The following is a 12639-nucleotide window of genomic DNA, read 5'->3' as shown; positions in this document are numbered from 1 at the left end:
TTGGAATCTGAGATGGCGGGGCAGATTAGATTATGCGCATCGGCCCGGGCACGTCATTGCGACCGTCCATCAGTATCTCGGTTCTTTCTTATTTGCTCTTAATTAGCCTTTTCCTTTTTCCTCCTATTTAACTTGCGATCCGTTAGAAAAAACTAAGTTCTGTTTCGTTTCGTTTCATCACATCATCGTCACTGCAAGACAAAACAAAGACAAAATGCCCGACCAAATATCCGTTCTCTTCGTCTGTCTCGGCAACATTTGTCGCTCACCTATGGCTGAGGGTATCTTCCAGAACCTCGCTAAGCAGCCGAATCTCAAAGACAAGATTGCCCGTATCGACTCTTGTGGCACGGGTATGAATATCACCAGAACCTCATATGACAATCGGCTGACCATTCATCATAGCTGCGTACCACAGCGGCGAACCTCCGGATGATCGAACCATGGACACCCTCGAGGCCAACGGTATTAATGACTACGACCACCTCGCCCGGCGCGTACGTTTCCCCCGGTCAGCAGTGCATCGCTATGCTTTACTGACACAATATTCTAGTTCCACCCAAGCGACTTCACCACATTCGATTACATCTTCGCCATGGACAGATCAAACCTCTCAGACCTTCTTCGACTACAGAAGAACAACCCCGACTCTACCGCCAAGGTGATGCTGTTCGGAGAATACAGCGGCACAAAGCGACCCGAGATAGTCAATGATCCTTACTATGGTGGAGACGACGGCTTCAAGAAGGCTTACGAACAGTGCACAAGGTTCTCCAAGAACTTTTTAAAGGAGATTCTTGGAGAAGAGTAAACGAGGACAGGCGCATGGAGAATTGATGATGCGGACGAGATATAATACCCGATACCTGTACAACGTGCAGAGGTCAAGGACTGGGGAATTTAGGTTAAACAGGGGGCTTACTAGAGACGGACCAGGTAGATTAGAATCTTATTGACATTTGATCAAAGCTGATGATTATTGGCTGTATATTCCCAGTCGCACGGTTGGATTAATGATTAATTTAGACGACCACTGTCGATCCCTTATCATGTCTCAGGTCCCGGCTCGTCGGTTCGCCGAGATACCGTAGGTCTGGATACTCGGTCAAGGTCTCAGCTCAGGCCTGCAAAAGAGCGGCCAAAGTCAATTCACCAGAGATGCAACCTCTGATGTGTCCATGTGCAGTCCCACTTGGCAAGCTTCAGCCCTATGCTGATGCAGCGGCCTAGTGGCTGGCCTCGATCCTGAGCTGAGAAGACGGACATCGTCATTCATTCAATTGTCTGTTGCAATTTGACTCTGACATGTTGCGTAGTTGTGCATCGGCGATACCGAAGCCAGAAGACACAAACACGAGGTCATAAACTGTACAACTGGCGAATTGACGGAGTGGATGAGGCTTTACGTGAGGCGGATCTCTCAGATGCCGGATGCTGTAAGATTGCTGACCATCTTTTTGACACTCCGCCCCGATGGAGTGGCTTGCGGCTGGAGATGTCTAAGCTAAGATAATTCAATGTCCACGATTACTAGACGGCAAGGTACTTGCCGAACCGACTGGTTTACAACAACAAACTCTCGTAAAAGCGGCGCAAGTTTGAAATCACCAATTTGAATTTGTCCTCTGAGCGTTCAACACGAGGAATTTCCCCTTTTTACGCAAGATGAAGCCGAGCCGTTGCATGCATATTGTAACTTTGAAGCCAGGGTAGTTGTCGCGCGGCTATCAACATTGAGACTCTGATTGGACAGAGACCGTCTTGGGGGCTTCAAGCTTAGCAAATCAGCCACATCACAAGGCGGTGACTTGTGTTGCTGCGGGGTCCATTTCTGTTGGTTAGCGGCTTCGGGTCACTGTGGATCGTTCCAGCAGCCCTGAAAGCCCCTGCTGAAGAGAACCCCAGGACAGATCCATCCAATCCAGTGGCAGTTTGCGAAGCAGGAGAAGCTTCCCCCCTCGCTCGACCCAACCCAACCTGGAAAGCAGCCAACCAGCAGTTGTCAGGTACCTAACTCCATACATATATCGCAACGCTCCTAGCCTTTGTTCTTCTCCTGTCACTGCATTGCTTCTTTTCGATCTTTATACCTTTAACCTTACCTATAACACTCTACAGCAAAAGCCGCGTTTCTCTCATCGCAAACCTTGTCGCATTCGAAACTTTTATTGCCCCGCATTCATATATATCAATACACCATGGGCGATCTACAAGGACGGAAGGTCTTTAAGGTCTTTAACCAAGACTTTATCGTCGACGAGCGCTACACTGTCACCAAGGAGCTTGGTCAGGGAGCTTACGGTATCGTCTGGTGAGTTTGCGCATATCTTATCACTCGTGGCACTCGGTCTTTCTTTGTGCTGCGACTCGAAACTCTTTTATCTCGTCTTTCTACCCCGCTGCAGTTGCTGACGATAGCCCCGCCTCCCAGTGCCGCCGTTAACAACCAAACCAACGAAGGCGTCGCCATCAAGAAGGTCACCAATGTTTTTAGCAAGAAGATTCTGGCCAAGCGCGCCCTGCGCGAGATCAAGCTTCTCCAGCACTTCCGCGGCCACCGCAACGTGAGTTTGTGCCTGGGCGCAATAAGGAAAGGGACGCGTATGCTGATATGTTCACGACTAGATCACATGTTTGTACGACATGGACATTCCTCGACCCGATAACTTCAACGAGACCTACTTGTACGAGGGTCAGTGACGATACCAGCCCAGAGAAGAAGTTGAACAATAAGCTGACGCAGCGCAGAGCTGATGGAATGTGATTTGGCTGCCATCATTCGTTCCGGCCAGCCTCTTACCGACGCCCACTTCCAGTCCTTTATCTACCAGATCCTTTGTGGTCTTAAGTACATTCACTCCGCCAATGTCCTCCACCGAGATCTCAAGCCCGGTAACCTGCTTGTCAACGCCGACTGCGAGCTCAAGATTTGCGATTTCGGTCTTGCCCGAGGTTTCTCAGTCGACCCTGAAGAGAACGCTGGATACATGACTGAGTATGTCGCTACTCGATGGTACCGTGCACCTGAGATTATGTTGAGCTTCCAGAGCTACACCAAAGCCAGTATGTTTGAATAAAGATCCCTGACGCCGTGAGATGGCTTACTAACTTGGTATAGTTGATGTTTGGTCCGTTGGTTGTATTCTGGCTGAGCTGTTGGGTGGCCGACCTTTCTTCAAGGGTCGTGATTATGTCGACCAGCTGAACCAGATTCTTCATATTCTCGGAACTCCCAACGAGGAGACTCTCTCCCGTATCGGCTCACCCCGTGCCCAGGAATACGTCCGAAACCTGCCTTTCATGCCCAAGAAGCCTTTCCCCAGCCTGTTCCCTCAGGCTAACCCCGACGCTCTCGACCTTCTCGACAAGATGCTCGCCTTCGACCCTTCATCCCGTATCAGCGTAGAGCAGGCTCTCGAGCACCCCTACCTTCACATCTGGCACGACGCCTCCGACGAGCCCGACTGCCCCACCACATTCAACTTCGACTTCGAGGTTGTTGAGGACGTTGGTCAGATGCGCGGTATGATTCTGGATGAGGTTCATCGATTCCGACAGAATGTCCGCACCGTTCCCGGCCAACAAGGTGGCGGTCTCCAGGGCCAAGGCGTTCCCGTCCCTCTACCCCAACAGAACGGTCAATGGACCGCTGAGGACCCTCGACCACAAGAGTATGCCGGTCACGGTAACGCCGGACTTGAGCAAGATCTTCAAGGAGGCCTGGATGCTTCCCGAAGATAAACAGCTACTATTCAAAGTATAAGAGGTGGAAAAATTGGATATATCCTAGAGGAGGATCAAGTACAGCATGCCTTCTAGTTCAAGATGAAAGATCAATTCTGAGTATAAGGAAGACGGACCAGTCTTGGAGAGTTTCAAGGATTTAATGCCTGGAATAAGAGAAGGATGGAAGGATCAAGTTTTGGCTTCAGCTGGCTGAGGGAGCATGCCCTAAATGCGTCGTGAGGGTAGAGAAGCGTTGCCCTCATCTTCATTTTCATCTGTTTTTCCGAATGAGAAACGAGATCAATATTATATTTCTTTACTGTTATATGATGCTTTTATCTATGCTTGTCATGTGAATTCTGGAGTGATTCTTCATACGTATGAACTTATCTACTTACTACCTTACTATAGAGGTGACGAGAGTGGGTGTAACGGGGTTCTGTGCGGTGATGCTACTGAGAATCTTGGCCGTTGTAGGCTTTCAGTGGTAGCAATCAATACAGTCACGCTGGAAACGTTGTTTATGCCGAACAGATTCTAAACCCAATTTCATTCATAGTATCACAAGTAGTAACGGTCACATATCCCTAGACCTGACAGGCATCACTCAGCCTCTGTGAAACCCCCTTTATGGTTTGCTGGAACTTCCTCATCAGACTCCGATATTTGTTCGTTACTGCCTAAAAGTCCCATGTCGGTCTGTTTTCGTTACTCTTGGAAGTCTTCTGTCACGCTTCAGGATTGTCTCCCCTTGATGACGGAAGCTCCATTGCTGTACTTCGGTGTCGCCTATTTCCCAAAAGAATATATCGGTCATCTGAGAGGAGATCATGTTGAGATAAAGTTTCGTTGAACTGCTTAATCAACGTAGTGACCGAAGACAGGACGATCATCGTCGGAACTGTCCTCTTCATCCTCATCAGAGTCGTCAGAGGTAGACTCACTCGTCTCCTCACGCTCGCTGTTTCGTTCATCATCAGCCTCACTCCCGAAGCCGACCTGATCACCACGGGTATCTCCAAGGATAGCCTCAAGCTGTTGTCGTAGCTCAGAGTTGCGCTTGCGCTTTTCGAATCTGCGGCGGCGGAGGATGTCGTAACAGTACATATCCAAAACGCCTTGAACAGTACCGACGCGACGAGGTTCCCAGCCCAGGGCGGCGCGAGCAGCGATGTGCCACAGCTGGAATGCCTGGTAGTAACGCATGTCACCTTCGTCTTCGTTCTCGAGAATTTCCTCCTTCTCGTCGATGGTTCGGTAGAAATCTTCGACAGTTTCACCGCACAGGCGTAGACCTAAAAGGGGTGCGACTCCGAGAGCGGTAGCCTTATGACCAGGAAGCTCGATGATATTCTTCTGGGTGATCTCCTCAAACATACCGCTAAAGACCTCTTTCTCCTTAGCAGCACGCTCAACACGATCGCGGTGCTCATGGACGAGGACGTCGGTAATGTAAATCCCCTTCTTGGTCGGGTCGTGGTTCAGGATCTTGAAGTCCTCTGCGTACTAGGCATGGAGGGCATTATCAAGCTGGTCTCGAAGGAGTTTGACATGTGAGCGATAGAGAACGGTATCACGAATAGTAGCGAGCCAAGTACTCTGGTCAAAAGGACCAGGATCATCGCCAGGAATCTCAGGAGAATGGCTGTAGCATAGATGAAGATCCCAAACTCGACGGATGACGCGGAGAGCGGTCTCGCCGTACTTGATCACGATGGTCTTGGAGAGGCCGTGAAGAGTTTCGGTATCGTGTTCTTGCCAGTAGAGGATCTCGGCACAAAGAGCATCGACACGGTTCTTTAGAGCGCGGTTATCGAGTTCATCGTAGTTGCGAAGTTCGTCATAGAGACGAGTGTGACGACGAGTTGAGTGAGGTACGGTGAGGGGGAAGGGTTCGGGAGTTGGTTCGAGGGCATTGGCTACGTCAGCTCCTTCGCACCAGGGAGGAGTGATGGTGATGAGCCGTTTGGGAAGAGGAGGAGGGGGTGCCATGGTTGATAGGATATCAGAGATGTATGTTTTAGTACCAAGTGAGGAAAACCCGAGTGTGATGTTCAGAAGATGGAAGATAGTAGGATGAAGGTTCGAAGGTAAACTTGGTAAAATTCGATCTCTTATATAGATGAGTATGGAGACGATACAGACCGGGTGAGGGTATTTCAAGTGAACCAAACCCCCTCAATGAGCAAGTTCTTTCATATCAAACGCGATTCTGGAAGTCTCTCTTTGATTAGCCGATAACGTTGTTTGATATCGTGACCAACAATGACGTTGAATAGCATTGAGAAGCGGGGTGGTATTGACCAGGTAACGAGCAGAACAATAGAGAACGCGCAAAAGGGTATCATTAACTGTCTAAAATCCAAAGCAGGTGACTATTTTCCATCTTTGTGGGTATCGTGCGTTTGCCATTGCATGCTGGTAGTGAGTAGATGATAGTGACCGTTCTTGGAAAGTGTTAAGTGAGCTTCTTGGAGAGCTGGAGGCCTCCATAGGGTCTTTGAAGAGATAGCAGCGAGAATTCCTTTGTTCTCTTCGGTTGCCCTCTTGGAGTAATCACCGAGACTCTTCCCTAGACTGTCGTTGACCCGCGATCCGGTTGTAGGCTTCCCTCAAATGCAGCTAAGCCAGCTCATATCGCACAGGGTCATCCAACTCCATAACCACCTTAAACCGTACGAGGCATATAACCAACACATCCAATTCGCCCATCATACTTGAAGATTTTCCATCATGCTCGTGCCGTAGGTGGTGCTGCAGGAGGTTGAGGATTGTTCCCAACAGTCTTATACATATCTCTCAATTCAAATTCCTCATGTCCACCTTCAGGGATCTCCCCAATCACTCTCGCCGGCTGACCAGCAACGATGGAAAAGCTGGGAATAACCATACTCGGCGGCACAACCGTCCCATCCAGAACCTGAACATAGTCTTTAACAATCGCAAACTCGCCAATGGTGCACCCCTTTCCGATCTGCACATGGTTTCCCAACGACGCCGCCTGCACGACGGTTCCTTGGCCAACAAAGACGTGGTCGCCTAGACGCAAAGGCATGTACGTGAAAGCGCCCTTGTACATGCGGCCAGGTGGACGCAGCAGCACGCCCCGGGCGAGGAAGCAGTAGCGACCTATGGCGACGGCTGTATTGCTGGCAGGCGCCGTGCCAGAGGAGGATGAGGAGACTGTGCGGGTGAGGTCACCTCTGATCATGACTTCGGGTTGGATGACGGTTTTACCGCCGAGCATAATGTTTTGGGTTCCGACGAGGACGGCTTTGCGGGAGACTTTGTTACCAGTGTCCTGTAGCGATGGTCAGCATTGAGACAAAGAGATGGCGGAGTGAATACTTACGGTCTCGATGTAGTCGCCTTTGGGAGGTCGGCGAGACATGATGGGCGAAATTGGCGATGCCGGGAGACTACGGCCGGGGAAATGGAGACGAACGGGGACGGAGACGGAGGAGGGAAGATGGAAGAGTGTCGGAGAGTCGGAGTGTCGGTCGTGTTTTGGCGGTCGCTAGGCCTATATCATGGCATGTGGGGCCGTAAGTGGATAATCAGAGAGAGCACAGGCAATACTGTACCTGATCTACATACTGTACTATCAAAGGGAAATTATGTATGGCCTCAAATGCAATAAAGACACTGCATTGCATACTAATCAGATATCAATAAAATCCAAAATTTATGATATCATCAATGAGAAAACATTAATTGGAAACTTGGTAATTCTGCCTTTCTTGACAAGCAGTTGGTTGTTAGTTAGATTCTCTGCCTTGAGAGCGTTTAAATCACCAACTCAGACACAAATCTCACAACCAACAAGACAGAACGAGTATGGAATAAAGAAAGCCTCGCTAAGCCTTGTGGAAAGAAGTCATGGCCAACATCAATTGACCTCCAAGCGCGGCCATGACCAACAACTATGTCCAACAAGCGGTATGTGTCCCAGAAAGAAAAGAAGCTGCATATCCCAACCAACAACAAACTGCCAAGCTCCATCTTTGACCTGACCCAGTACTATACTCTCTTAGGCAAGCAAACATGAACTCCATGTGTTACCAATTCAATTCAAGCAACTCCTCGGCTGAAAGAAATATTGAGTCCTATCCTACACTGCAAGTCAATTCAATAAGGGAATAGCCAATGATACCCTGAATGAACCGTAAGCTAAGAAAGGGAACTGATACTGAAACTAAACTGTAAGAGTTCAAGTCTCGAAGAATTCAAAAGAGAAGGTCATTTTCTGTGCCGCAAGCCCCATTGCAACGGTTGCGGGGTGTAGGTACTAGTTTGTAGAGGTTGCAAGTTGCGCAAGAGAGAGCCAACCAGAGATACAGAAGCGTTAAAGAGCGGGTAATTCTTTTGTCTTTTCAATCTCTGTCTCTTTCACTTCCACATGTCAATATTTGTTATCGTCAAAACCTCGTGTTAATATTAAATTAAAAAATGAGAAATGCAGTGGAAATGAAAAACAAAGTGATTCGGTTGTTTCATTGCAGTAGCGTTGTTTAGAGGGTAGCTGAAACTAGAAGCCTGACCTGATTTTATTGTTCCCAAAGTACCTGACTAGGATAGTCTCCAGTGTTTTAGATAAATTGAATTTTTCAGATTTTTTGTCTCTGGTTGCTTTTTTGTTGGCAAGTCATGCGCATGCACCTCTTCTTCAGGTGAACACAGTACATGTAAGAGATTATTCATCTCTGGAGTCATTGCATCGGATATGTTTGTTCCCATGCTTGGCTCTCAAGTAAGCAAAGGAAATTTACATTTTGCTATTATTAAAGTGAGATGAGAAAAATAATCGTGGCCGTGTTTTGTTGGATCTATTAATATGGGCGGCTTAATATCTGGGATCTGGGTCTTGGTCTTGGGTATTTGAGGGGCGCAGATGCGGGAGTTGCTGGGGCCGATTATGCCAAGACAATACAGTGAGATATCTATTATACTGTACAGTAGAGTCCCCTGGTAATAGCTAGTCAAAGTTCAGATGAAAACAGATGGTGTTTCATTACATTGATCCTCCTAAGAACATGGGACTCTGATAAAACAAAACGGTGAGACTAAACAATTAACCATTTAGCCACAACACTCAACACCATCTCTTCTCTCACAGAGACTCAGCAAATGTACGGCAATGTCAAGCCGAATACTCAACTTGGCCAAGTCTACCTACCATCAACCCCTGTAACTTCCCTCGCGCTAGGGTCGCCTCTCAACGCGGCCGCCCGTCCACCGCACGAGGCGTCCTTGTCTCTTCCAAGCGATAAAGGTTGCATCCTGCTCGTTGATGATGGATGTCCTTCCGCTTACAAGGATGATGGTCCCCGTCCACGTTTCGAGGCCTAGTCCTAGTTCCTTGCCTGCACATCGAGTAACTAAACTGACAAGGAGAGAGGGAAGAAACAGAAACAGACGGGTAGCATGTTTGTTAGATGTTGATTCCCTGGTCTCGACAAGGCGCAGTTGAGTCTTGATGTTTTATATAAACTCTGTGTCTCTCCCTCTAGAAAAGAAACAACAAGACACAATCAACTTTCTTTTTGAGTCTCTTACTCTTCTATTCATAGTCTCTCATCTTAGATCCCCGCTTCTATTACTGCACAACACCATCACACCCACACCCACACACAAAAAATAAGCGCCCAGGTGGAAACCATCGTCCACTTACAGCAAAAGGCCCCCCCTTGCTCTTTGCGTTTATTATTAGCATTGCCGCCATTGTGCCGCGACCTGTATAACAAGAGCGCGCTCTTCCGCCCATTTCTGCTCTATCCTCTCTACTATCACAACTCTCTCTGTTCTTATTAGTTGTTTCGAGTTTCAAGATCGACACCATCTTCTTTGAACAGAAATCAGTCCGGCGTCTCAGACTTTACTATACTTTGATCAACTAAGTAAAGTACCTCCTTAATCAAGATGCTCGTCAACTCCCTTTTCGTCCTTGCCTCTGCTGCTTTGGCTTTGGCTTCGCCTGTCAAGAACTATGGTCCTGGTTCAAGCTGCAAGCCTGGAAAGCCCATGCCCACTCTTCCCCTTAACGGTGGTGGTAAGTCTATAGTCTCTTCACTTATACATAAACTAGTCACTAACATGGTACAGCCACTGAACTTCCCTCTCCTCCTCAAGGTGTAACTCTGAAGCACATCGCCCTCGGCTTCGGCATTCAGAACTACACCTGCGCTGACGCCGCCGCCACACCCGCAGCTCAAGGTGCTCTGGCCGTTCTCTACGATGTCACTTCCTTGTACCCCGGCCAAGGCATTGGAGCTCTCCCTAAGGCCAAGTGGGAGTCTTTCACCTCTGATGTCCTCAACACTGGCGAGATCCCTCTGAACCTCAACGAGAACGGCGTCGGAGCTTCCCTTACTGAGCCCTTCCCGGCGAGGTCCTCCATCAAGGTTGACGGTATGCGCAAGCCGCTTCCTTACCTCGGCCACCACTACTTCAACGCTGCTGGAGTTCCCACCTTTGACCTCGACACTGTCAACCAGCTCCTCCTCTGCAAGAAGCTCGACGGTATCAAGGCCCCTGCTTCTGCCTCTGCTGGCCCCGAAGGAACTGGTGCCGTTGACTGGCTCTACCTCGGTGACGCTGGTGGTAGCATCGGAGTCTCCTACGTCTACCGCGTTCAGACTTCTGGTGGTGCTTCCCACGGCTGCAAGGCCAAGGGTGTTGACAGCACCTCCTACACAACCCTCTACTGGTTCTACGGTTAAACACCATATCCTAGGACTTTCACGATTTCTTTCTATTCTTAATTACATATTTTTCATTTCTTCTCGATAGAACGGTGGTTTATATCGGAGTTTATACAAAAGGTCACAATCATTACAAGGGACATATACGTTTCACGACGATCGTTATTGGTACAATCTGGGTCTTTGGAAGAGATACCACAGTTTTTATGGGTGTGAATAGGATCCGCCCTTTGGGAATTCTTTTTGGCGTTTACTTTGGTTGAGTGATTGAATAGGATTGCACATAGTGGTGGTTTATAGGGGTGATGGGAGATGTAGATAGTCGTGATGAATTGAATACATTCAAACAATCAATCTTCAGTATGACGACTTTGGCATTCAATTATGATATAGTGATTTCCAAACGCTGAGTCTTCTCCAAAACGCTCCTGCAAGCAAAGGTCCGGATCCAGCTCTGTCAACTGAATGATACGGTAGACGCATAACTCATGCCTCTTCCTTTCCCATCTCGTGCTTCTCATGCTCCACGCTATGTCTCTCGGAATTAACCGTCGCAGTCTGCATATACTTATGAGTTCTCCAAGTCAAAGCAGCGCACCAAATAATCATGGCGATACTACATGCAATCATTGCCCACATTCCTCGCTAATCACAGGTTAGTATTCTTCCGCAAAGAGACGATAGTAGGAAACTTACAATAAACCAGGGAGCCATTGAAGCACCATAGAACACAATACTCCACCAGGCGTTGATAACATTACTGCCTGTATTCATTCCAGCAAGGACGATACCGCGGAACATGGCTGATTCATAGCGCATAACGTCGTTGCACCAGGCAAAGAATGTAGCTTGGCACGCATACACGGATCCAGCCCAGTAGTAAGACGCGAAAACAACAGTTGTCGAATGTGGGTTTGTTGGATCTCTGGAGGCAACGAGGACCATGATCGATGTCGCGATACCCGTGATGCCGATAAAGTAACCAACAAGATATCGCTTGCCAGACAAGAAATCCGTCAAAGTTGCCCAGAAAAGGGTAGACACAATGCCAACTGCTGGGACACCACTAGGGTAGTTGTTCTTCTGCGCGACGGTGTACGTGTTGGTAGGATGGTTCTGGAGGAACAGAGCAAAGAGCGCGTTTGTACTGAAAGACTCTGTCTCGCCTGCAATAACCCAGAGGATAACAAATCCCCACCAGAACCAAGACGTAAGAACCATCTTTCCGTAGCCAAACGTGAGTTTAGGACGTTCTTCAGCCGGAGGAACGCGGGAAATAGCCAGAGCCCGCTCGTCTTCCGAAAGATAGAATGCGGTAGTCGTATGCGGCGTATCAGGAAACAAGAAGAATCCATAGATAGCGATAGGGATGGTAATAAGACCGTCAATAATGAACAGCCATCGCCAACCGCTCAGTCCACTCTTACCATCCAGACTTGCGTGAATGCCAGTCTGGATGAAACCTCCAATCATGGTTCCAGCTAGACCTGAGGCTGTGAAGATACCACTCCTCTTGCCCAGTTCTCGCTCTGTGTACCACGATCCGAGGATGTAGTGGGTGCCGACAAAGGTTGATGCTTCGCAGATACCTTGGAAGAAGCGGATTGCCATGATGGACTTTGGGCTTTGGACTGAGGCGGTGACCATTGTGAGGCCGCCCCAGAGAACCATCATGAGAGGGAACCAGATGCGAGGTTTGATGTATTGTAGAGAGAGGTTTGAAGGAACCTGACCGATGACATAACTGCGTCTGTTAGCTGAGTGTTCATTGAGGATGAACAGTAACGTACCCAACTGTGAAACAGGTAAAGATCTGGTTCAATTGATCACCCTCAAACCCAAGATCCTCCTTCATACCAGAAACATAGGCATTATTGATGTTATTCCGATCCAACTACAACAATTAGCATCCGTCCTCAACCTTGAATCTTGGGATAAACATACATAGTTGACAAGATAACTCAGACAACAAAATGTCAAGATAAAAAAGTCAATCTTCTGGACCAGACGTCTCTCGCCTGGCTTGTAGTCCACATGCAGATACTCCTTCAGTTTCGACATATTGACGAGCGGTGACTTGGTGGCGGGATGGATGATGAGGGAATCAAAGTGAGAGGCGCTACGCTGGGCTACTTATACATGTCCTGCATGAGCGCTGAAGATCTTTGCAGTCCAGGTTTATCTCTTGGTTACCTATGCTAGATAGCCCCGA

The 12639-nt window shown here is 48.4% G+C and overlaps 6 protein-coding genes across 6 annotated transcripts; 3 read left to right on the top strand and 3 right to left on the bottom strand.

Moving 5' to 3' along the window:
• Nucleotides 1-214: 214 nt before the first annotated feature.
• On the top strand, nt 215-811 carry FIESC28_04604 (uncharacterized protein; the record flags this gene model as incomplete). Its single annotated transcript, XM_031158751.1, has 3 exons — nt 215-353; nt 406-497; nt 554-811. 3 exons carry the CDS (start codon nt 215-217, stop codon nt 809-811), a joined length of 489 nt encoding a protein of 162 aa, XP_031017149.1.
• Nucleotides 812-2198: 1387 nt separating this feature from the next.
• FIESC28_04603 (uncharacterized protein) lies at nt 2199-3741 on the top strand (the record flags this gene model as incomplete). The annotated part of the gene is made up of 5 exons (XM_031158750.1): nt 2199-2311; nt 2432-2564; nt 2626-2692; nt 2749-3063; nt 3119-3741. The coding sequence occupies 5 exons, from the start codon at nt 2199-2201 to the stop codon at nt 3739-3741; spliced, it is 1251 nt and encodes a 416-aa protein (XP_031017148.1).
• An 843-nt stretch (nt 3742-4584) lies between these two features.
• On the bottom strand, nt 4585-5718 carry FIESC28_04602 (uncharacterized protein; the record flags this gene model as incomplete). Its single annotated transcript, XM_031158749.1, has 2 exons — nt 4585-5232; nt 5278-5718. The coding sequence occupies 2 exons, from the start codon at nt 5716-5718 to the stop codon at nt 4585-4587; spliced, it is 1089 nt and encodes a 362-aa protein (XP_031017147.1).
• Nucleotides 5719-6457: 739 nt separating this feature from the next.
• FIESC28_04601 (uncharacterized protein) lies at nt 6458-7117 on the bottom strand (the record flags this gene model as incomplete). Its single annotated transcript, XM_031158748.1, has 2 exons — nt 6458-7027; nt 7079-7117. The coding sequence occupies 2 exons, from the start codon at nt 7115-7117 to the stop codon at nt 6458-6460; spliced, it is 609 nt and encodes a 202-aa protein (XP_031017146.1).
• A 2528-nt stretch (nt 7118-9645) lies between these two features.
• Nucleotides 9646-10445, top strand: FIESC28_04600 (uncharacterized protein; the record flags this gene model as incomplete). The annotated part of the gene is made up of 2 exons (XM_031158747.1): nt 9646-9775; nt 9829-10445. 2 exons carry the CDS (start codon nt 9646-9648, stop codon nt 10443-10445), a joined length of 747 nt encoding a protein of 248 aa, XP_031017145.1.
• Nucleotides 10446-10913: 468 nt separating this feature from the next.
• Nucleotides 10914-12488, bottom strand: FIESC28_04599 (uncharacterized protein; the record flags this gene model as incomplete). Its single annotated transcript, XM_031158746.1, has 4 exons — nt 10914-11072; nt 11124-12171; nt 12218-12321; nt 12372-12488. 4 exons carry the CDS (start codon nt 12486-12488, stop codon nt 10914-10916), a joined length of 1428 nt encoding a protein of 475 aa, XP_031017144.1.
• Between the last annotated feature and the right edge of the window lie 151 nt (nt 12489-12639).

The sequence above is a fragment of the Fusarium coffeatum genome (genome assembly GCF_003316985.1).
Source record: "Fusarium coffeatum strain FIESC_28 chromosome Unknown BRIP53273_contig_97, whole genome shotgun sequence".
NCBI lineage: Eukaryota > Fungi > Ascomycota > Sordariomycetes > Hypocreales > Nectriaceae > Fusarium > Fusarium coffeatum.
The sequence above is the reverse complement of the archived record's forward strand: the minus strand, read 5'-3'. Positions and strand labels throughout refer to the sequence as shown.